General features: G+C 32.9%; 5 protein-coding genes across 6 annotated transcripts; 1 reads left to right on the top strand and 4 right to left on the bottom strand.

The window, feature by feature from the left end:
• Positions 1–1,284: 1,284 nt before the first annotated feature.
• Positions 1,285–2,850, bottom strand: LOC111016805 (GPI-anchored protein LLG1-like). The gene is made up of 3 exons (XM_022292326.2): positions 2,540–2,850; positions 2,369–2,437; positions 1,285–1,759 (listed from the first exon to the last, which is right to left on the bottom strand). The coding sequence occupies exons 1-3, from the start codon at positions 2,643–2,645 to the stop codon at positions 1,383–1,385; spliced, it is 552 nt and encodes a 183-aa protein (XP_022148018.1). The 5' UTR covers positions 2,646–2,850; the 3' UTR covers positions 1,285–1,382.
• Positions 2,851–11,600: 8,750 nt separating this feature from the next.
• Positions 11,601–12,485, top strand: LOC111016683 (E3 ubiquitin-protein ligase RMA1H1). Its single transcript, XM_022292149.2, has one exon. It carries the CDS (start codon positions 11,601–11,603, stop codon positions 12,300–12,302), a length of 702 nt encoding a protein of 233 aa, XP_022147841.1. The 3' UTR covers positions 12,303–12,485.
• LOC111016662 (pentatricopeptide repeat-containing protein At2g20710, mitochondrial) lies at positions 12,305–15,323 on the bottom strand. 2 transcript variants are annotated; one of them, XM_088123306.1, is made up of 3 exons: positions 14,971–15,323; positions 13,114–14,346; positions 12,305–12,441 (listed from the first exon to the last, which is right to left on the bottom strand). In XM_088123306.1, exons 1-3 carry the CDS (start codon positions 15,238–15,240, stop codon positions 12,415–12,417), a joined length of 1,530 nt encoding a protein of 509 aa, XP_087979432.1. In that variant the 5' UTR covers positions 15,241–15,323; the 3' UTR covers positions 12,305–12,414. The 2 variants fall into 2 exon arrangements, with proteins under 2 accessions (XP_087979432.1, XP_022147816.1); XM_022292124.2 differs by lacking the exon at positions 12,305–12,441 and having other exon boundaries at positions 12,789–14,346; positions 14,971–15,322.
• A 1,652-nt stretch (positions 15,324–16,975) lies between these two features.
• On the bottom strand, positions 16,976–19,913 carry LOC111016808 (pentatricopeptide repeat-containing protein At2g20710, mitochondrial). Its single transcript, XM_022292328.2, has 2 exons — positions 18,879–19,913; positions 16,976–18,418 (listed from the first exon to the last, which is right to left on the bottom strand). The coding sequence occupies exons 1-2, from the start codon at positions 19,176–19,178 to the stop codon at positions 17,183–17,185; spliced, it is 1,536 nt and encodes a 511-aa protein (XP_022148020.2). The 5' UTR covers positions 19,179–19,913; the 3' UTR covers positions 16,976–17,182.
• A 3,050-nt stretch (positions 19,914–22,963) lies between these two features.
• On the bottom strand, positions 22,964–24,759 carry LOC111016695 (CAAX amino terminal protease family protein). Its single transcript, XM_022292166.2, has 4 exons — positions 24,521–24,759; positions 24,136–24,294; positions 23,683–23,901; positions 22,964–23,332 (listed from the first exon to the last, which is right to left on the bottom strand). The coding sequence occupies exons 1-4, from the start codon at positions 24,707–24,709 to the stop codon at positions 22,991–22,993; spliced, it is 909 nt and encodes a 302-aa protein (XP_022147858.1). The 5' UTR covers positions 24,710–24,759; the 3' UTR covers positions 22,964–22,990.
• Between the last annotated feature and the right edge of the window lie 531 nt (positions 24,760–25,290).

The raw sequence follows: 25,290 nt of genomic DNA on the forward strand, positions 1-25,290 counted from the left end.
TGATTGATTTTTTGATGTAATTCAACACCTCTCGAAAAGGGGAAATTGGGAAAGTCGTATATATTGTATATGGTGAGTAGAAAGTGGTTTCCAAAAAGTTTATAATTGCATCGTGGTGTGGTATCTTTTTCTTTGGGTTTCCACAAAAAAAGGCTTAGGCAAAAAGTAGCACAAAACTCCAGTCTTTTCCCGACTTTAAAATTGTATCTAATAGATCACGAAAGTTGTCGTATCGAAGGTAAAGATTAAACTCGTAATTTAACGATTGGTTTTTTAAGTGTATTGTTGTTGAGTACAGTTCCTCTGTTTTGTCTTTTTTTCATCACCATTTTGTGGCTTTAAGTTGGGGACTCGGATTCAGATGCGATGAACTGTGGGGTCTCCATTAGCAAACAAAAGAAGGGGAGGAGAAGGAAAAAACAAGTCTTTGCCATATATAAAGCATCCATGTGACAAGCATTCACAGCAAACGAAAAAGGAAGAAATTAAAATCCGCAATTCAAAATTTTAGTTCTATCCATTTACAAATTACATGCAATTTGACGGAAATGGCCAATTGATGACATATATCATGTATATCTTTCTTTCTAACTAAACACATGTCATTGATTTAAAATATAAAATATTAAACATCTTTTCGTTTCTAACTTTATTAGGAGTGACAATTATTTATATTTATCGATTCTCATTTCTCATAAACTTTCTCTAAATTGTATATAAATTTTGGAAACGATCCAAACAAGTTTTTTTTTCCTATTTCTAATTTGTTCCAACACATCCATGGGTGTCAGGATCGCACAATTCTATTTTTCTTTATTAAACAAGAGAAACGAAAATTTTAAGACTCGTTAGATAACGTTTCCATTTCTTGTTGTTTGTTTCCTATTTTTTAATAAAGAAAAATAGAATTGCATGGTCCTAACCACTAAAGATTGAAGAATGATAGAACAAGATTTAAACTTGTTTTTTGTTGTTTCCAAAATTTCTATACAATTTTGAGAATATATTTCTAAAAAATTAAAACAAAAAACATAAACAGTTGTCCAATGCTTAGATTTGTTAATAAAATTAGAAATGGAAACCAAGCGACTCCTTGTCAAATAGACTCTAAATATCCTCCTTTTTCACTCTCCGTCCGAGTTAATTTCAATCTATAGTTTCTATGATTTGGACTTATGGTTTAGTAAATTCTCACATATTTATCTGATCCATCTAAAAATGCACTAACTTCCCTATATTTTTTACCACCTAACCTAATATAAAATAGCTGTTAAAAAATGCGTCTTACAAAACACAAGGTATAGATAGAAAACATGTCACATATTCAATGTATGGTAGCGAGACAGACAATTCGAAGAACGAAATACAAAATGAGAGTGGTTCTACAAGAAGAAATAGATGAGAGGAGGAAGGGCGAGGAGAGGGAGGGCGGCGGCGACGGCGGGAGGAGGAGAAGCAGAAGAAGAATTAGAAGTTTTGATGCCATCTTTCTCCTTCTGGGCAGCGATGGAGTCACAGGAAAGGCCATCTTTTCCATCTTTGCATTGGTTGGCGAACAGCCCAGGTGGGTACTGCCCGTACAGATTGATGTAGCTGAACATCGTCTCGGCGCAGTTGTTCGACATGTCGTTTAATTGATCCACAAAGTCGCAGCAGAATTCCAGCAGTGCGTTGCAGCAAACTGAGGGAGGGTAATTCGGTCCTTTGCACTTGCTTGTTATGATTGTGTAGTTCTTCCCCTCCATGTCTATGGGGCAATCTGTAAATCCATTTCTGTCGTCAGTAACTTTATGTTTCTTGTTTTAATAAGGTTTTTGTTTCTTATCAGTTTTGGCTTTTTTATTCTTAATTTTGATCTATTTTAATTTATATACATCCAAAAGGTTTGTTTCAATCTTTGGTTATTATATATAATAAAGAGTTCGCATGATGTGTAGAATTTCATTTTTTCTATTACAATTTCTAGTGCGACACTAGATTATAATAAAAAGTTTTCGTTAGGTGTAAAATTTATGTTAAAATTTTGCAGGAAAAGACTAAAATAATAACTTTTTTAAAATACAGAGAAATAAACATTTATAAAGTATAGTAACTAAAATGAACCAAAATAAGAAAAAAATATAAGAATCAAAATGAAAATAAATGAGGTACAGAAACTCAGATAAACCAACAAAATAAAGCAGGTGTATCAAAACAGTATTTTAACCTGCAATTTAAAAAAAAGGATCATTTTGAAAGGACAACAAAATTATTTTTACATTTGAATTAAAACTAGATTTTGTTCCTTAAAAAGAGAGAGAAAAAAAAGGTGTATTATTGTTTGTAAAATTTGTGATACAATTATGTGTAAATAAGGGTAATGGGTTACCTTTTTTAGCCTGAAGAAGGGAACGCAAGCGGCCGGCGCCGGAAAATTTGCCTGCTGTGAGCGCGTCGTCTGCCAAACGGCCAATCCAATCCAATCGAGATATATAAATTGAACAAAAATCAACGAAACTAAAAAAAAAGGAAAATAGAAATGAACAGAAATTATAATTACAGGAGAGGAAGGAGGAGGAGGAGGAGGCGGCGATGGCGATGAGGAGGAAGAGAAGGGCGAGACAGAAGAGGCAATGTTTATTGGACGACGACGGCAACGACGCCATTTTGTGTATTCTCCGGCGGCCGGTGGCGGTGGAGATTTGTGTGTCTCCGCCTTGGGAGGGATGGAAAGCAAAAATTTAATTGTGGGAATTTTGGAGGTTGAATAATGAACTGATTTTGTGAGGAAATGGATGGGGGAGAAACAGAGAAACAGAGGGGTTATGGTTAGGGATGGGAGGAGAGCCAAATTCTGCATGAAAAGTGGAGCCTTTTCCTTTCAAGCTGCCTTTTAAATTTAAAAGGGTCAACGTTATGAATCACTTTAGTCCAATCCTTTCTTTCTACGTTTTTCTTTTATTAAATTACAAGTGAAAATATCTCCTTATATTACCTGTAATCTTGGAGAAAGCGTTTAATGTACTAAAATTTGTCAGTGTTTATAGTCCTTTCAATAGGTAGGTAAGTTGTTTTATTGGTCTGTCATTTCTGTGTAGTCTGAAATAGTTGTTTTCCTCGTAGATTCTTATTGTGGTGTATTAAAATTTTAAATCTCATGAAAACAAATAAAATTTAATTTTTTTTTTTGAAGAATAAATAAAATTTATTATTTAAAGCTTGACTTCCAAAATAATAAAGTTACAAATAACTCTCCCCCATGTTTAATAAAGAAACTTACGATTTTAATTAAATAATAGAAAAACGAATTTTCTTAAATACTAAAACGTTACAACCTAGGTGATCTAGTACTTGTCGAATCCTTGCCCATTTATCATTGTCGATGGAAATGTAATCTTCTGGGTGAATATTGAATAGCACCGAATTTTGATGAAAAATATAAAGGGATTTTTTGGGGGTAAAATGTAAAGGGAACTTGAATAGGGTAGGTAAATTTTCTAATATATATAATATTTTTTAAAAATTATTATGTTTAGTTCCGTCGTTAGCCGCCATGTGTGTTCTAATCCATTGAATTTGTTTTGATGGTGGAGAATTAGCTCAAAAATAGTAATTTCCATTTAGTAGAAGGTATTAAGAGAGCATCACTTTTTGTACTTCAAGGTATGGAACCACCGAAGTAAAAATTTTAGGTACCATTCTCATCCTCTAAATTAAAATTAAAATAAATTTTTTTGTATGAAAATTTACTTTTTAAATTAAATATTAAAAAAAATATATATATATATATATATATATATATATATATATATATATATATATACATGCAGGTAAGTCAAGAATAATAAAATAGTATTTTTATTTATATTTTAGAAAAAAAATTAGAAATAGATCCCGAAACAAGAAATTTTATTTTTGTTGTTTTCTACATCATTTTAGTAACAACATTCGCGTTCGTGATTATTGTATATTGTTGTTTTGACCCTTTAGTATATTAATATATAATTTTATTTAATTATTTTTTATAACACGAAATTTATAACTTCTTTAAATTTGTTCACAATTTATGTAATAAGCCATTAATTGGATGCAAGTTTTTATTTGAATTTCTTGCCACAATTCTAAGTTTTTGTGTCAAATGCATGGTGATAAGATTCCATTTCACCAAATCTTATCATTTTCTCTCTTCTATTCTAACATTCACTATAAAATCAATTATTTTTAAAGAAATTAAAAGGCCACTAAAAACAACAAAACAAATGGGTGATAATAATTTAAGCTTCTAATTTTCTTTCTATTTTAATTTGGAGCAATTCAAAAGTCAACTTACTAACCCAAATTTCTGACTGTTTCACACTGAATAATTGAGTGTTGAGGCATACCACTTATATATGTACAAATTTAAGTTACCTCTTCTTTATAATTAAAGATTTAGGAGTTGACTTTTCTCTCTTTTTAAGTTGTTACGAATACGACAACGATCATTAATCAATGGTTCATAAATTTTTTGGTCGGTCAACGTACCGATAGTGGTTGATAATCAATCTTTTCCACACAAATTGTCAAGTGGGAGTCTAAGGTGCATACATTTTTTTTAATATATATATATATATATATATATATATATATATATATATATACACATTGAATAATCAAAATAATATGATGTGGAGATTTGAACCTCCGATCTCGAATAAATGAGTTTTTTGTCTTTATCGTTGAGTTTTGTTTATGTTGACAAATGTTCTCAAATTCCTTATATATGTAAGGTTCTTCTAGACCATATTTTAATATTCGATTTTTTTTTGTATATTAGATAGATACATCATATGAGTTATTTTTTTAATTCAAGGCAAAGTGTGTGAATTAAGGTCAAAATTGAACACTCGTGGAGGCATTGTCCCTAAATTTTAAAGAAGCCATATTTTAATTTTTGAGATTTAAAAAACAGTTTTAGTTGATTTATGAATTCATTTTTATTTTGTTAGCGATGACCAAATAAGTTAAATAATAATGCAAACTTTATGAGAATTAATATAAAATAGCGAAACTTATTACCTACGTCACGTGAAATTTATATATTCTAGTCATAGATATCATCATTTTACTTGGTCGATTAAATTTTTTGAATTTATTAATAACCGAAAGATGCATATATACTAATTCGAAGTGTGAATTATTTTTTAAGTTATAAAAGATTAATTAAAATGGCATTTGTTAAAATAATGTAGTTAAATGTATAATTTTGAAAATAATAGAAATGGAAAAAACAAAAAATCAAAGTCAACGTCACAGATAATAAATAATAAGACTTTATAATACTTTTGATCTTATTAAGAATTAACATTTGTCTAGAAAAATACGAGCAGTTAGATGACTCCAATAATCTCTAACCATGGTTCAAATAATACCAAGTTTCTAGAGACATATTGAATTGTCCTGGCCAACTGCAATTTTCTTTTTCATTATTATAATAAAAGCTCCCATAATTAATTTAAAACTATTTCATTAAAATTAATATCCTTGAGTAAAATAATTGGTCAATAGCAATAGCATAATTATATATCGCAAATCTGTTCAATCAGTTAAGACATCTATTTCTGATCAAAATATTGCGTGTTCGAATCTCCACCCAAATATATTTAAAACAAAACACAATTATATATATTATAGGTTTAAATGTTATTTTAGTCCTTACATTTTTAGGTATATTCCATTTTATCTCTTTAGAAATATTATTTTGGTATTTCAATCAAAATGATTTAATTTCTAAATTTTAATAAAATAATCATTTTTATTCCTACAGTTATTTTATTGGCTTAATAAACTTGGCAAATACCTGACTCAAATAATATATATGACTTTAATATATGTTCACTATTGGACGAGAAATTTAAATAGGAGAAAACTCGAATTGATGAACTTGAAGTCGGGTCTTCTTTTTAGGGCAATAAAAAAAAGGGCTTAAATGAAAGGGGCGGCAAGAGTCTTTCACAAACTCGAGTTCAAGACCTCTGATTCAAATCCGATCGACTAGATCCGATCACATGATCAAGGAACTATTCATGAAGAAGAAGTTCCAGCCAATTTCGATTTCGATTTTTTTAATGTGGGCCTTATTTCTAAATTTGTGTTTATGTATGTGGGTGTTACAATCTCTAATGTATAATCTTCTGATTAATTCTCAGCTTCTTGCTTGTTAAAGGATCTTTGAAGTCTTCGGTTTTGAGCTTGTTGAATTCAACAAGCTCAAAGCCGAAGACTTTGACTTGTTGATGAAGATTTTGTGAGGTCTTCGACTTTGAGCTTATTGAATAATCTTTGAAGTCTTGGGTTTGCGCTCGTAAAGTTCTTCGACTTTGCAACTTGTGAAGTGCTTCAGCTTTATAGCTTGTGAAGTGGTTTACAATGTTCTTGAAGTCTCGTACTCTGAATCTCCAATTCTTCTTTATCTCTTCCAGTCTTTCTCCTTATCTCCTTTCTTCTAGCTCTTCTTATTCCTTCTGGTCTTCTTCCCCCCTAGTGACCCCTCTATTTATAGAGTCTTATATGGGTCATGGACTTAATGGGCCACGGGCTTGAGTCTAGCCTCTTCATGAGTTTTGATCTAATTAGTTGATTTCATCGGACGGCAGACACGTTGTATGATTTGATTCATTGATTTTAAAATTAATTTAGGACACGTGTAATTTTATCATTAGTCCTAAATATATTTGAAATGTGTGACGTGACCTTTAGTAATTAGCCGAAATTTCTCCTTCAACATTCACATTAACACATATTCAAACGTCAATAATATATTATTTATTTCTTAAATCATTAACATGGTTAATGGCAAAATAACAACCCGAACTAAAATAATTATTTTATTAAAATTAATGGAATAAAATAAAACGAGTCTGAAAATTTTAAAACTAAAATATACCTTTAAAAAATGCGGAAAAAAAGTGGAATAGTTTAAATAGTTTTGAATTCAAATAGAATTTAGGTTGAAATATTATTTTGGTTCCCTACTTTCGGTTTTGGTTCAATTTGGTCATTATATTTTCAAAATGTCTATTTTAGTCAATGTACTTTAAAAATGTCAATTTTGGTCCCTAAACTTTTAAATTTTGTTTATTTTAATCGTTGTATTTTATAAACGTTCATTTTAGTCTTTATATACTTTTAAAAAGGGATCAATTTGATTTCTATTAACAAAATTTTATACACAATGAAAATCCTTTAATACAAATTTATGACTAAAAATGAGATAAAAATAGAAATATGATGATAAGAATAGTCATTTTTTAAATTACATAGATCAAAATGTACACTCTAGAATTATTGAGATCAAAATAAAAAAAATAAAAAGTTGAAAATACATCGATTAAAATAATCTATATCTTTTTAAAACCATAGAGACCAAAATAAACTTAAAAAAAAACAACGATCTAAATCCATTATAAATAAATATATACATATAAAATTTATAACCCATATATATTGTGTGGCCCACAGAACGTGGGTGAGAGGATGCAGATTATAGAATATGATTTTACTATTTCAATAAATAAAATTGTCCCAATCTTTTATCAAAAAATAAAAATAAATGTCCCAATCTAGCACTGAGAGGCCACATCCGTAAATTACTGCTGCCCACAGCCCTCGTATTTACTAATCTACCCCCACAAATAATTTTATTCTTTTTATGTTCAACATCACAAATAAAAATAGGAAAATTCCTAAGTCTTATAAAAATGAAAAAAACAGGGTTTTCTTATTATTATGAGCAAATCAATGATATAATATAATACAAAGAGTAAGTATCTAGTAACCCTTCCTTAATTTCCTTAAATAATTAAATAACCCTTTCTTAATGTTAGACAGCAAGTTGCACTTAACTTAGTAACAATTTATTCAAAATTAAATCCCCATATTTATTATGATTCTTGAACAAAGAAAATTTTAGCAACATCAACTAGTACTCACAACACAATTTTCATGGTGGAATCCGTCTTGCAACTAAAATAAAGAATTTCATATGCAGTATTATTCATAATGCGTTCTCGATACGAAAGAACTTATAAATATAATATTTTAGGGTGCGTTGGAAAATGTTAATATAATTAGTGATTTTGAAAAAATATATTTAAGTGTAATTAATTTTTCAAAATTACCATCTAAATCATACGATTTAAAACTTTCCTAAACATATGATTTTGAGAATGACAGAAAGTGATCCAAATACACCATACCATAAATCTAGATTACTCTATTTCTGTAGTTCAAGTTGGAGTTTACTCGTATTTAATAGAGTTAACTTAAAAAAATACATCTTAAAAATAATCATTATAATTTTTAGATTCGCAATTAAACTTTTTATTTTTTATTTTTTTTATGACATGTTCCTAATAAATATTTCTTATTCATAATCGGAGTAATTACAATATTGGCAAAGAAATTAAAAATGAAACAATAGGCTGTTTGCTAATAATTAAAATCGTAAACTTATTATCAAATAAAAAGAATCAACGGTCAATTTATTTATTTTTTAAGATGGAAACTCCATAAAGAATATAATAGTAAGAAGAAAATTATTGGGTTGGACCATTTTCTCAATTGGGCAAGGAAAGTTCACATCATAATTTTGAGGAAATTTTAGGGTTAATTAATAATAACGCTTTGAAAATAGGCCATTTTTATTTGGGATTGGAAAAGAATGCCATTTAGATTGAGAATTGTATGCATATCTTCTAGAAACCCATTATTTTTATTAATTATTAAATACCTTATGCTCTTTCATCATTGGCTTTACTTGGCTTTTGAAATTTATTTATTTCCTTTTTTTTTAAATATCATATCAATATTGATGATATTTAATACCTCAATTTTATATCTTTGATAATTAAATTACCTAACATCTTTTAATTTCAACGATACTAGGAAGTGATGTATCTGAAACTTACATTGTTCTGACTACAAATCAAACAAAAAGTCAGGACTAAATACTCGAGTACAATCTATAATTTGTGATTTATTTTTTGGAATGTAATTGGGCTACTTGTTGTGGGTGTTAGACACTGTTTAGTCAATTCTAATTCAAAAATTAATTTAAGATTAAAATTAAAACATACAATACAAAAATGTAATTAAATTTATTTTTAGTATTGTGAAGAAAAACAGAGGACCACTTCTAAGAAGATTATGGTATAATTCACTTACTTTTATTAGCTTTCCTTTTTTTTTCTGTTTTTTTTTCAAGAAAAGGTATTACAAACAATGCACATGGTCCCTTTTGCAAAATAATTGCTCTTATTCTCGTAATTTTTTAAAGAAATATTTGTAATGTTGATACTCATTAAATTTATTAGAAGGATAGTTTACTCAAATTTACGTCTCAACAGTAATTAATACATATTATTAAGACTAAATTTATTTTTGTTAAATTTCATTGTGTTTGTATTTTCATGAGTAAAATAAATAAAAACTTCTCTTAGGAGTACACAATAAAACATATATTACTTAATTTCAACATACATAGTTGAATCTTCTAGAAGGGATCAACATCAGTAATTAAAAAAATAAAAAATAAAAAAGTAATCTTCTAGAGACCAGAACCCAATATTTATTTGGTGAGGCTAATTTACCATTTTCTCCCATTTCTCAATCAAATGAAGAAAAAAAAAAAAGAAAAAAGAATCATAATTTCTTATTTAACTTTCTTATAGAGTCAAATTCGAATTATTACCCAATTAATGATGATTTGATCTTAAATAGGCACTTTCAACAATTAAAAAGAAAAAAATCAAAAGCTGTGAGAAATAATCCAAACCTAACCTAACCATCATTATTATATTTTTATCTTCAAAGTTTTGTGTAAGAAAAAAATAATAAAAATATTAACAGATTCGAACCAAGTTCATTTCAAGAAAACAATTATAATTTTTTTTCTTGAACGATATATATATATATATATATATATATATATATATATATTGCTTAATAATATTAGAGAAGAAAAATTATCTTCTTGTTTGACTACTGCAGTTTTAATATTGGGGAGTGGTCTTCAAGTTTGAAAAAAATGTCTTCACTCAATAAATACAAGACAATAGTAATGATATTAAACATTATTTAAATTTCATAATACTGAAAATTCAAAATTAAATGGATTAAAATAAGTTAAAAGATGAAGAATTGTACAAGGGTTGGTTAAATCTGGAGGGAAGGGCTGGGATAGTGACACGTAGCAGTGAGATTTTTCGATTTTATTTTTCTTTATTGGAAAATTAAAATAACAGAAAAATGGTTCTTTTGGGAGTTAGCGCCTTTATATAACTCTGCCTCAAAAATTTTCTTTCCTCTCAAACTTCACGCTCTCCAACGTATTCTTATTCTTCTTCTTCTTCAATCTAATTTTTCTTACAGTTTTCTCTGTTTTTTTGATTGATTGCGATACTTTTTCATTGGATCTCTGCGATTTAGCGGCCGGAAGTTTCGTTTCCCCAAATCTTACAAATATCCAGTTACTTGGAACGTTCTTCTCAACTCCAGTGCGTCTTCTGAATCGAATCGACTGATTCCTGGTCTCAAATTTTGGTACGTTTGGAGCTTCAGAATCTGGAATGTTGAGCTTGCTTTTTCTTGTTCTTCTGTGAAACAATCATGGCAGATTCTTGATCGAAAAGGGTTTTTTCCTTAACTTATTGAACAGACCGGGCTATGGCTTGGAAATAAAGTTGGTTTCGTAGTTTTCGTTCTGAATTTCTAGTACTTTTTCTTCGAAAGAGAATTGAATGACTCGGAGTTCTTACAGGACCTTTGAATTTAACATCGATATAGATTTAGCGTTCTATTTGATTGTTTGCTTGATTTCTCTGTGATTTGTCTGTGAAATTCATTTTAGGTTGTTGGAGATCTTTCAGAAACCGGGCTTCAGATAAGGAATTTCCAAATTAGGATTAATTTAATGTAACGTTACGAATTATGCCTGTTTCTGAAGAAAATATTGTTTGGAGGTTGAATCTAATAAAGGCAGTTGCCCAGATGATGAAGAGTTCTTATCTCATGTCTTTATCAGCTGACTCATGCGTGTATTCAAGAATTAGCTTGAGCTGACACTACCATGTTTCTTTATTTAATTTTTCAATTAATTAACATTCGGGATAACTCAAAACATTTTTTTATGTTGCATCTGGATTTTGAGAGTTTCAACCCAAATATCTTTCTAGAAGGTCAACTTGCAAATAAGATTTAAATATTTGATTGGGCTTTCGCGTTAACTAGTCTGCAGGCAGAAGAATTAACCATGGGTTTGTCTTTATAATATTCTAATTTCTAAAAAGTATTATAACTTTAGCTTTTATCTCCTCGATCTCATCTTTTCTTGAGCTTCAAGTATTCATTTTTGTGAAAAGAAGAGAGGGATTCAAAACAAGTTCATCTTCTTCATGTACATATTGACTCATCATCTTTGTTATTCTGTTTCATTTATGCTTTCTCTGTTTCTTCAATTATCTGGTCGTTCTTTAATGTAGTAGTTTTCTGGGTTATGATCCAATATTGATCTAAAAATTTCAAAATTGTGATTTGGCAGTTTGGGAATCTCATAAGGGTGTTGTAACATAACAACAGAGCATATGGACATGGAGCAATACTTTGAGGAGGCCAGTTTGCAGATTAATACCTTTGGAGAGAACAAGTCTTCTCTGGAAAATTGGAAGTCTGTTTTGGATGCCATGGCAGAAACTCATTGTGACACCTCTGGGCTCTTCGACTGTAACATATGCTTAGAGACTGTGAAAGATCCTGTCGTTACACTTTGTGGCCATCTCTTTTGCTGGCCCTGCATTTATAAATGGCTTCATTTTCAGGACAGCTCTACAGAAAAACAAGGCCAGCAACCTCAGCAATGTCCTGTTTGTAAGGCAGAAGTTTCTGATGCTACTCTAGTCCCACTCTATGGCAAAGGTGAAACTCAAGATCCTTTCGAAAGCAAGAATTCGCAGCTTGGAGTCGTCGTCCCTCGCAGGCCTCAGGGTCCTGGTTGCTCTGAGACATCAAGGCCTACCTCTCACTCAGCTCCTCAATTTCGGCGGGGAAATTCTTCTGATCAATCATCAAACAATTACTATGCTCAGATGACAGGAGTGTTTGGAGAGATGATTTACGCAAGAATGTTTGGTGCAATAACGAATCACTATGCATATCCCAACTCATACCCTCTTGTGTGGAGCAGTAGTCCTAGGATCAGAAGGCATATTTTGGCGACCGATGAATCACTCAACAGAATCTGTATTTTCCTTTTCTGTTTCTCAATTATCTGTCTTCTTTTGTTCTGAACCATAGATTTTCATACTACTCCCTGAGCCACTGTATAAAAATTTTGAGCTGAAGAACGCTACATGATGTGCGGATTCAGTCTGGTGTAGGGTGTGGGCTGAGTGTTGGTGGCTATGTTGCCCCTTTCTCCCCCTTGTTCTGCAGTTCATGTATATAAGAATTTTGCTTACAGCCCTTCTGTATGGCTTCTACTTTTATTACATAGTTCACTCTTACACACAAAACAGGAAAAACGTAGCCAATTTTCTTGAAATCAGTTCAAGATTTTGCATTGCATTCATCACAGTTTTTATTAAATTATGATCTTTCAAAATAAATTTACAAAATTGAGTGGTTTTGTCCAGCAAACTGTAATGGGTTCGCTTACAAAACGACTAAAACCTTTATTTCCTTCCAACCTTAGAATTTCGCAATTTGTAGAACATGTTTCAAATAAACTATATGTTAAGACCTCATATCAATCAGAAGAGGAGAAAATCGTATGATAGGGTAGATTCTTAATAAATATATTGGAGATTATTAATAAACATTTCTGCTAAAAGCTGTGGAAATGAGTCAGTTCAATGTCGGTTCTGGTTAACCAAAATTAAGATTAAAAATTTAACCGACCACCCAATCAAAATCTAAATTTTGTAGATACAAATTCCCTGTACTCTGACTATTAGCAGATGATAAGATTTTATAAACTACTAAATCCAAATATCTGGGCATTTCAAGAAAATTGCAAAACATTAATACCGTACTATAAAAAAAAGAAATGGTGAGAAGAAAAAAGCTTCACATACTATCAGAAGTCTCTTCATACTTTACCTCAGCTATGTCGAGCTTGTTCCGATCAGACGCATGATTGTGTCTCTCAATCTGACCATCCAGCCCAAGCTGATCAAGGGCACTTGAAGTTTGGATTTCACTGTGAACATAATCTACTAATCCATCGCAAATACGAATGGAAACAATGTCGTGTTTTCTAAGGAGCCTTATGATTTCCTCTGCAACCTCCACATTTTCATTTGTTTTCAAAAATTCAAGACATGCAGCCAAAGTATGGTCATTAGGCTTCCATCCTGGTTGACTAGCTGAAATCGCTTTCTTAATAGTTTCCACTGCCTTCATTGTCTGACCATTAGCATGATATCCAGTCGCTAGTCGATCCCAAGTATTTGCTTGTGGTTCCTTGCCACTCTCCATAAGCCTGCTTATATATGCTTCTGCCTTGTCCACAAGTCCCTTCCTACAATAAATATTTATCATCATGTTTGGAATTTTAAAGTCAAAACATGTATCTCCTGATTCCCATTCCTTCAAGATTTTCTCAGCACCCTCAATATCATCCAGTTTCATCAGCGAACTTATTATACAAAGATATGCCGTATTGTATCTTCTTTTCAGATTAGTGTACAAGTTCCAAACCCGATACACCTCGGCCTTATTCCCAATCGCAGCATACAACGTAATGAGACATTCATATGCAAACCACTTTTGCTTATCACCAATGAGTTGCTCTGATCTCTTCAGCATCATTATACTCTTTTCAGAAAGACCAGCTTTGAAGTATCCATTTGCTACAACATAATAAGCGTGCCAGTCCATGGTAATTAGTCGATCAGCCTCCATCTTCAACAAAAGCTTTTCCATATTTGTTATATTTGAAGTAGCTGCGTGAGCATTCATTCGAATGTTATATGTAAATCTATCATGAGCGATTCCCATCTCTTCCATCTCTTCCATTAATGCATCTAGTTTCTCATGTTTACCCAGATGAGCATAAAGGCTTAACATAACATTAAAGGACAGTGGAGTTTTCATAAATCCTAATTCCCTCATCTTCTGCATGATTTCCTCTGCCTTCTCCAAATCTCTATCCTCCACATAACAGTTTAGAAGCGCTCCATAGACCCTATAATCTCTTGAAGATTCGTTGATGCTGCTAAAATACTTCTCTGCTTGTTCCAAACCATAAACTTTTGAAATTAAGTGCAACCGAATAGCAATGTCCCCAGGCGATGGATCATGGTTCATTTCATTACTTATCCATTCACACAACTGTCGCAACATAGTAATCATAGTGTCAATTTGTGGATAACTACTTCTATAGTTTACCATACATAGATGATCCAATTTTGAAGCTTTAGTACAAGTGAAGAAGGCAAGCGAAAAAGGAAAGATGGTCACATCACAAGGAACCAGGCAAGGTAATGAAAATAGTGACTGAAGATGCTTTGCTAATGGTGTCCTTAATTGTGGTCAAAAGCAAGCTGGAGAAGTTTAAACATACAAAATGGCTAACTAAACTAAAAGCTCACACAACAGAAACACTTCGACTATTGTGATAGATCATGAAGAGTAATTGCCCTCAACAATGATGCATCTTATTGTTGTTTAAATGCATATATGCTTCTTATTATTGGGTCAAAAAAGAGTTTTCCTCAGCAAGTTGATCGCTTAAACTTACTCAACTTCCAAGCTCCACCAAAATTTCCATTCATAACGATCCCCAGAAATGTGGGTTTCCATTTCCAATTAATCCATAATGTATAGTGGTATATACCACTAAATGAAGTTTTAAACGTCATCCGTTTCCTCTCTTCAACTGAACACTAGTTACAATATGAAAGGGCCAAGTAGCAAGCAACAATGGCAGGAATTTCATCAGAAGTGGGTACCTACCTGGAGAGCATGGTTGAAGCGACGGAACTTCCTGAGCTGCTTGATAAGCTTTTGGAGGTCAGATATCTTGACTAGTCGGCCTTCTTCGACCCACTGGTCCAGAACGCGACGAATGGAGATTCGAGGATCGCCTGCCTGAGAAACCCTTCGGTACAGAGAATCCTCAGGGCTTGGGGAAGAAGTTAAGGCTTTCGTTGAGTAGAATAGAGCCCGGAAAGCCTTGGAAGTGCAGCAACCCCGCCATGGCTGCGAGCAATGGAGCTTCATCATGGCCAGACTCAGCTCTCGAGAGTCGTCGGAAAGTTTTATCAGAGGGTTTGCAACTGCAACTTAGATGGTTCCATGGGCCTTCTCGGGCCCATCAACTCCAACTTTTATTAGTCTTTTCCGAAAGAAATTAGAGTTTAGTCCTTCAAATTATAAAATTTAGGGATTGATATGCGATCCTAATTACATAAAAGCATGTATGGAATTTACACATTTGTCATGTATTAACCCGGATCATATAAATTACTTAAATAGCTTATATTTACAAATTAATTTTAAATTCATTTTAATATGCAAAATTGATTAATTGGAAGGTTATAATTTAGACCCCATAATTTTAGGTTAACGATACTTTCCAAAACAAATTAAAACACCAAAACATTAAAAACAAAACCCTAGATTCCCTAAAATTGAAATCATAACCTCCCAAAATATCTCTAAATCCCGTCCAAAAATCTCTCAAATTCAAAATCGAGAACTTTTTTTCGCTTCATCCATGAGACGTTTAAAACTTAAATTTTGGAGAACCATTTCTATATTACTATAGAATATATGCGTTTATATGATAATTTTTTTTAGAGAAATGGTTTTCTCCGCTATTTGAAGAATTTCGTTTGCATCTTTTGACGCATGTTCTTTGTAAAGCCAAATCTGGTTTGCGCAATATTCTAATCTCACCATCCATTATTCGAGTTTCAATACAATGATCGTCAAAATTCATTCGAAATCCCATATCGCTAATAGCTCGATGAAACTTAAGGTACCACTGTCGGGAAGACAGTTTCAAGTCATATAAAGAAAGACTTTCTTAGCTTGCAAACCTTATCTTCTTCTTATATACAGCTATAATATATATACACATATACAATATATACCTATATATACGAATATAATCAGGAATACTAAGAATATGAAACAATTAGAACTTCAATTTTCTATACACATAAACAAAATATATCCTCATATATACCAAGGAAGACTAATAATTACAAATGGTATGGAGGACCCTTTCTACAGAAGTATAAGGTATATGTATATATTCACATATACAATATATACCTATATATACGAATATAATAAGGATTTAAGGATTCCAATCTTTAAAATTTAAAAATTATAATAAAATAAAAAACAATAAATAAGGGTAGAAACGGTACTAAAATAAAATCCTAATTGCAAATATCTAAAAGTGTAAATTTTGAAAACTAAAGACATTTATGTAATTAAGATTTCAAAATAGCACTCCCAACATATTATCTCTGAAATTTATAACAAGTCCTTGATTCATGATATATTTAAAATATTATTAAATTGTGTGTATAATAAAATTCTAAATTTTCACTAATAAATAATACTACATCTAACGTCTTGTAGAATAGCGTTGTGAGACATTCAATCATGTCCAAAATGGAGGAATAGATTTATACAACTATCTACTTTCTTTTTTAGTCAAAGCGAACATCAATTAATTGACATATATTTTCAATCGAGAGGTTGTGAATTCAACGTCCTATCTCACATCAATTGTACTAATATATATACACTTTCTCTTGTCATTTGTATAGTATACCAAATTAGTTCATATTTGACTAACAAACATGTCATACCATCGTTTAGTTAACAAAATGAACGGTAGGAACGATGTAAAATCACACATTGAAAGTTTAAAGGTTAAAATGTGTAAGTCTCCCGTTGCTGAGCCCAAGAAAAGAGAGCCTTGATTATAGAGATTCAGAAATTAAAAAATAAAAAAACTAAAGCTTTAAAATTGCTAACAGAGGAATAATCTTGGCAATGCACTCTCGAGTCTCAGATACAAGCATCTTCCTTCTACATTATCTCTTGAGATATAAATAAAGAACCAGGTTGAGATGAACAGACAGAAAAATTGGCTACATGACATTTTCTTTTCTGATCCTGCAGTTCATCTATAGGCATTGTAAGACTACAAGTTCGTCTTAGTTGTTCCCATGATTTTGTCTATTTCTTCGTCGGCTGAAAAACCATCCATCTTCATCTGGTCAAGAATGTTGAGAACTGGTTTTCCACATGCGATGGAAGTTCTCAGCAATCTATAGTACGTCTCCTTCGTTATTGTACCCGAGCTTTTGCATAATTGTATTAATTCCTCCATTGTTTCTGCATCTCCTCGTTCTTCCAAGTACTCTAAACACGATTCCAAAGTGTCGAGGTTTGGTTTCCAATCTTGCCTTCCGACTAGCATAGCTTTCTTTAACATCTCAACTGCTTTGCTCATGAGTCTGTGTTCCGCATATCCCATGGCTAACACACTCCAAGTGCTGGCGTATGGGGTTCTTCCTACAACCGCTCGGTTAACAGCCAATTCTGCCTTGTCGAAAAGACCTTTCCTGCAATAAGCAACCAGAAGTCGATTTAAGACTCGAAAGTCATAGCCAGTGCACTGTGATTCCCACTCCTGGAAGATCCTTTCAGCCCCTTCAACATCATCAAGCTTTGCAAGAGATGTGATCATTAACGCATATGGCACATCCATTTGTCTGATTGATGGCTTGAAGGTACTCCAAACTCTGTAAAGATCATCCTTCCGACCCGTTCTCTCGTAAAGCGAGAGAAGAAACTCGAACGCAGATTTATTTTGATAAGGTGGAATCCTCTCCTCCATTTTCTTCAGCATGGAGAGAGCCTCTGTCTCCAACCCAGCTGATAGATAACCACTGGCAGCAATTGAATAAACTCTCCAATCAGCATTGAATTGTGAATCCTCCTCGATCCTTTTCAGGATCTTTTCCATACCAGAAATATCCGACTTAGAAACATAAGCTGCACAAAGATTTCTAACTGTGTAAATATCTTCAGCTATTCCCTTCGTTTCCATTTCTTGAATCAGTAGATCAATCTTATCGTGCTGTCCGATCTGCGCGTAGAGGTTAATTAGCACGTTGTAAGGAAACGTCGAAGTAGCAATACCCATCTGTCTCATTTCTTGCATAATGGCTTCAGCCTTCTCAACTGATCCCTCTCGCACATAACTACAGAGAAGAGCACCATAAGTATTAGAAGCTTTCAACCGAGAAGATATACTATTGAAGTAATGTTCTGCGTGTTCCAGACCGTGAACTCTGCGGATTAAATCCAGCCTCATTGCTACATCGCTCGACGATAGACTGAAGTACCTCCGATCGGTCATCCACTGAGATATCTGCACAAAAAGAAAGGATGAAACGTAGAACTGTTTGAAAACTGTTCTAATTTCTCATGTTTTCTTTCCAGTAGTTGAAGTAGTTTTCCTTTCAAAATCAAATATTAATGACTAGTTATTACAATATCCTTACAAGTCAGTCCAATCACAAATCTCACAAATCTTTATACGCAGTCATGAAAGCAGAAACAAACAATTTCTAAACAAGCTTTTAGGAACTTCACTGTACGGACCCATTTTCCGAAATTAGGGCAAGAAAAGATATCAAACTGCTACAAATTAATTTCAGAGAGAAGACAAAAGATAATTGACGTTTCATTTCTGAAATCAGCTTGTTGGTTTTACCTAATGGAGAAGGCTATAGTTACAATGCTTCTAGTATTTCGTAATAGACGAACAAAGAAGAATACTATTTCGTAAAGAAATTTGAAATCGAGGACAAATTAGAGGAAGTGAGAACCTGTAAAGCGTGATTAAAGCGGCGAAAGCTCTTCATGAGGCGAACCAGCGATTGAAGTTCCTGCTTCCCAATCGCTCCGCCATCGCCGACCCACTTCTCCAGCACCGGAACAGCAGAGATTTTCGGGTCTCGGACGGCTAAGATTTTGTCGAGAAGTGAAGATGGAGTCGGCGAAGCGGAAGAGAAGCGCGGGGAAAGAGATTCAGTACAGAAAAGTGAAGCGAATGCCATGGAATTGGATTGCTGAGAGCTCCGAAGCAGATTGGTAAAAAGCTTATTCCAATTAAGAAGCTTCATCATCTTCCTCTTGGTAGTTGATCGGAAAACGGAACTCACAGTTCCAATCGTCGATAACAGAGTTTCAGAGATGGAAATCAAGTTCGTCGTTCGATTCTGGGCGCAATTTTAAGGGAAGGGCATAAATGCAATGTAAGCTGAGGGAGAGGGATTACTTTCCAAATTCTATATTTTGGAATTTCTCCTATAGCGCCCTCGATTTTCGAAATATATAAATTTGCCCCACTTATTTCATAAAATAATAAATTACATAATCAATTTCGTCGATTAATTTTGCCTTTTCCGTGCACATTATTTAAGATAAAAAAAACCCAAAATCCAGAATCCGAATGGAGGGTTGGGAATCTCAGTATCATATCATTACTGTAATTTCGATTCCTTTGAAGAATTTTCGGAATTTGACGAACTTTGTTTATTCGGTTCATCCAACAGCGTGCAATCTTATAAACAAAAATATAACACAATAAAAGAAGAAGAAGGAAGTCGAGATTTAAGATGAAGAAACCCAGCGATGAACACAGCGAGAACGAGAACAAGAAAGGAAAATAAAGAATTAATGGCGAATCCGGAGAAAAATTAGGGCAAGTAAGAATCCAGAAAGCAAACAAGAAAGCATTGGAACAACAAATTGAAGCTAGAAGAAGAGAAGGAAACCCTAAATTATACAACAGAAGAAGAATGAGAGATGATTATCATAAGAAAAGAAACTAGGTTTCATCGTCCGGTTGAGGATTCAGCGTTTGAAGTGCTTGAGTTTGTGCCAGCCTTTCTTGCAAGTTTCTTCGACGATCTTGGCTCCCTTCTTGAAGAATTTCTTCAATTCCGTGGCCCTCTCCTTCACCTGCTTCTCGAATCCACCCATTGTTCTTCCTCTACAAAAATGGAGTCCACAGAGTGGGAGATTTTTAAGTCCGTTTCTGCCTTTTCCAAGGATTCCGCGCCGCTGCTGCTCTTTTTATATAATAACTTTTTAACACGCAACAGATTCTTGGATTTTTTACTATTATCTATTAAACCTTTTTTCCTTAATTTATAAAGATTAAACTAGAAAAATAGTCTTGATCTTTGCTCTTTTATTTCACAAATATCTCTTCAAATTTTCAATACTATCCTTATTTTCATAAAGATTTAAAAAATATTGTAAATTATCAATTAGTATTTTGAACGAGAATTGATATGGCAGAAACAATTAAAGTAGAAGTTCTGACCAATTTTATCCTAAAAATATTCTTTCTTCAAATGTTAACCGATTGTCTACCCAGATTTATCCTAATCCCCTCCTAAAGAAACCGGCTTCTTCTAAATTTATTTTTTATCAAAATTTAACCCAAGCTAGCTTTTATATTAATTGTCACATTGTTATTCCAGTTTCTACCCGTTTGCCTTTCAAACCAATATTCCAAAACATTTTTAATGAGAATTCAAAGCTAACAGATAGAAATAAATACCTTAACCAATCGAACTATGTTGGATTTTTTCTTAGCTCTGGGACGAGGTGGCAGGCATGAAGGGGTGGGATATATTCTGAAGACTGAGAAAGCTGACAGGAGAAGCAAAGACAGACAAAAGAAACAGCTTTCTGAATGGACCACTGTGGCTGCCAACGCAACTTTCAAAATTCTCTTCAATTCAAATTTAAAAACATCTCTCTTTCAACTTTTTGTTTTACAACCGCCGTGGAATTCGGAATCCAGCCCCAATTTCAACCGGAGATAACGGTGCTTTGATCGCCTCCGCCACCGCCGCCCACTTTCTGCAACCAACGGAATAATATTATTTGCCCAGCCTAATAACCTTTTTTTTTTTACACGTGGGATTCGGGAATCTGCTTCTCTGGCCTCCAAAAGATAAAGTATCTTATTTTAAAAATTTATTTATTCTTTTCCTTTATTCTGGCCTCAAATGTCTATTGTAATCTTTTTTTAAAACATAATTATATTAGTTCTTTTTTATTTAGTTTTTAACAAATTAACTTCGAATATGAGCATGTATTTGAGACATATAGGTTATGAATGACAAGCGGATATAAGATGTCAAAATAATACCGCAAGGACTAAAATATATAGGTTGAAAGTTGAGAGAGACATTTTAAAAGTTGAAGGTCTAAAATGGTATTTTAAATTTTTTACGAATTTTCAAATTATCTTTTTGAATTCTATTGAAAAAGTGTGGTGGTCACTGGTCATAAAGTGGGGGAAAGATATTTGCCAGCTATGGATATGTCTGGACTTTGAAGTTAATGCTAGATGACCTATGAGGCAGATGGATTGAGTGATATTTCTTAGTTTAAATTTTAAAAATTCAATCAATCATAATGATTTGGAAAATCTAGAGTTTTTGGGTCTTTATAACATATAGATGACGTCACATGCAATCAATATACAGGGTCAGAAATCGAACTCACAACTTTTTGATTTGATATATACGCCAATTATCGTTAAACTATGCTCAATTTGACGAAATGGATAGGATTTAGGTGAATTATTATTTGCTAAGTAATAGCATAGGGAGTGCTTTAAACATGTTACATAGTAGTACCAATCTAATTGAATAATAATTTTGAATTTATGAGCATTTTGATTTTGGTATTTCTATTAAATATGCAAGCATGAATAGCATAGGGAAACAGTGAGGTGAAGAATTGAGACAGGTGGGGCTAAGGATGTAATTCTAAATGGACCCCTTGGGATGTAGGTAGAAAGGTGGGCAGCATTGATGGTGGCAAAAAAGTTTGAAATTTAAGGTTGTATTTGGTTGGTATTTCAGAAAACAGAAATTTGAAGACAAGTGATTCAATGAAAAGTTGCAGATATGTGTTTGTTTAGTTTGTAAACTAGAGGGAGTTATAAACTAAATTTTAACTTAATCTAAACTTATATTAATTAATTTATTAACATTTTTTTTTATGAATTTTGCATGATTATTATTTTACAAGGTTATATAATTTAGAATACATTATATTTTTTTCAATTTTAACGAGCATGAAATGAATTTATAATATGAAGTAATATATTTTATTAAAGTTTTTATCTTTTTAATGTAATTCTACATCTTAAAATTTTCAAATTCTGAATCTAAAAACACTGAAAACATAAAAAAATCATTTTTAAAATTTCTATTGTTTTTCTACCAAACACATATTCATTGAATCAACATTTGATTCAGTGAATTTGAAAACAAAAAACAGAATCCAAGTTTCCAACCAAACGGACCTTAATATCTTCAGTTGAAGGGTTTTAAGAGGGAACGCCTTAAAAAGAAGTCATTTCAAACAATTTCAAGTACGTATAGTTTCAAGCTCGATCGACTCTTTGTATTTTGGCATAATACCCCAAGAGTGTGTTTGAGGCATAGGTTGGACATCGTAAACGTAAGGGTATGAGAGGAGGGTTAAGAAAATTGGTTTTCGAAAGCTTGTGTTTGAGACGTAAACTTGAGTGTATTCGAGCTCAAGTGTATTTTTATAGACTCTTCATATTTGGCATGAGTCCAAAGAGTGTGTTTGAGGCATAGGTTGGACATCGTAAGCTTGAGAATGTTAAACGTAGGGGTTTGAGAAAATTGGTCTTAGAAAACTTGTATTTGAGATGTAGACTTGACACGCCTGAATTTTAAGAAAACTGTACGAGGGAGTGAGTTGAGTACTCTAGAACCTATGGATTTGTCCAACAAAATTCAGGCTTGTAAAATCCACGGGATAAATGAGTTCGACATCTTAAGCCAAACTCACTCAAACAACCTAGTATCAATGACAAGGCAATAGAGGCTACACATCTCCCTGAGTAATATTAGGAAGAAATGTGTGAAATCAATCATTAGGATAAATAAGTTAAAAGAAGGGTCATTGCATTGTACAAAGAATGTATGAGAATTGAAGACCTTAAATTTCCAGTCCAACAGTATGAGCATCCGAGGACACACCCAATGATGAATAGTTGTAAAGAATTTTCGACCGATAAGTGAGCTGCGCTGAAGACTGCCGAGCTGACGATAACTGCTTGCTGCCATTGCATCTCAGATGAGATTGATGCTAATAGAAAGCCTCTGTATAATGTCTCTTCCAATAAGGGAGTCACAACACAATATGCTATGAAGCATGCTGCTCTTGAGATGTTGCTGCTGTCAAGGATCTCCTTCAGCACAGGATTGTTTACAGCCTGGAACCGAGTGGAACCCGTAAACTCATAGACACAAAATCACATCCTTTGACTAAAAAAAGTCCATGAAATTTGCAAGTCACAAGAAAATCTATATCTAAAGATTCTTCAAGATTGACAGTGATGGTTATCGTTATCATTCTGATATGCAGCAGTAAAAACCACTTGAAGAGAATCCCCAAAATGGTTTACATATTCTATATATGTGATCAATAGAGAGAAAATAGCCATCTAGTCCTGTAAACTATGGACTTCTAATAGACAACAATGCTACTATTATCAAACGTTTCGCAGTGATTTTGGAAAATTAGATGGCAAAAGCAAAAGGAACAAAAGTTCGTCATTCTAACCTTCGGTCCGATCGCTCTTTCTACAAGAAGTGATGTAAGGAAGACTAAGGTGAAAAGGAACCCGACTCCAATAGCCGATGCCAAAAGCCAATTCCTCTCACTGCCCAACTTGTTATCTCCAAAGAAGTTTCTGAATCTATAGTTTGGCTTAGCAGTGACCTTAAGTATAAAAAGAGTCACAATGAACTCTATAGTTTGAATTGCAAGTCTGGATAGTGCCTGCATTGGAAATGAACAAACTAGAAATGAGCAAATAAGGGTAACTGAACTGCCACTGCAATTAGAAAAAGACCAAATGCAAGCATCTGATGAAACTAAAGAATCAGGATAAACACAAAAATGCTAATCCAATGACATAATCCTCTATTTCTTAGAAACTGAGCCCAACCCATCAGTCAAAAAACGCTAATGATTGCAAAAGAAGTATCTGGATAAAGATGCATCAGAAATCACCTTAGTCTGGGGGTCAAGAACAGGTTCATGCATTAGTTGGGAAACGAAAGACAAGCTTCCAAAGCTCAAAGGAATGTGCAGACTGAAAATGTAGAGCGCCAGTGTGCTCCATGCGGTACCATTATCCCAAGTGGCATACCGTGGCAGAGCAGAGAAGCCCTAACCAAAACAGGAAGAAAACAAACCTAAATTTGGGTTATAAAGCACCCACGCTGCATAAATTAAACCCTAAACATTCACAGAACAGAGAATTCATAACTCGACGAACAAAACTGAACACACACAACGCCCAGCCTCGAAGTAAAAATTGAACTCGTGAGGTGGAATTTCTTAACATTCATAGATACCCAAAAGAAGAAACACGAAAATCTTTTTGGAATTTTACCTGAGAGGCTTCATGGGTAGTTTCATTCTTGTTGCAGAAACACTTCAACGAAGCTTTAGAATCGAAGCTGAACCTCCAAAGCTGGGGAACGGGGCATAATTTTATTTTCGAATGTAATCTTTCGATGAATTCTCCCGGCCTAGCGCCTGGAGGATGAAGACGAGGCCGTTGCTGTATCAATAATATCATTGCTCTCACAAGTCTTCTTCCACACTCCAGGCTTTACGAATTTTAATTTGTAGATCTACTTTTACATATTTGAGGAAATGGACCTTGTTAGGTCTGATTTCCAAATATATTATTTGGTGCAAAATCCAAAATTTTCGTTGTTTCGGATGGACGAAGAATATAATTTTTGCATGTTGAAGGTAAAAAATGTCAAGACAATAATGTGGCCCATTTACAGTGGGCTCTTCTGAACTTCACCGTCCAAGTCCAGAAGCTTCGGTTCAAATGTTTGGACATGGGCCAGATTAGCTGGACTTATTTGGGCCTCAAAATAGTATTCTAAGTTTCATTTTAATCCGGTTATTTAAGGTTTGTTTGGCTGGATCTGAATTATATGCTTTAGTAACATTTAACATATTTATCTTTTAAAACTATTTTCAGTTTCGGTAATTCAAATAGTGGAAATTTTGAAAACAATATTTTTTAAATTTGATTTCATTTTCAAATCTGCTACCAAATACTTATCTGAAAATACTGTCAAACACACCCTTAATTTTTTTGTCCATAGTCCATGAAGTATGAACTTTTACAAAATAACCAAG

This window comes from Momordica charantia (assembly GCF_013281855.1).
Source record: "Momordica charantia cultivar OHB3-1 chromosome 4 unlocalized genomic scaffold, Mcharantia_2.0 BLBB01000004.1, whole genome shotgun sequence".
NCBI classification, from domain to species: Eukaryota; Viridiplantae; Streptophyta; class Magnoliopsida; order Cucurbitales; family Cucurbitaceae; genus Momordica; species Momordica charantia.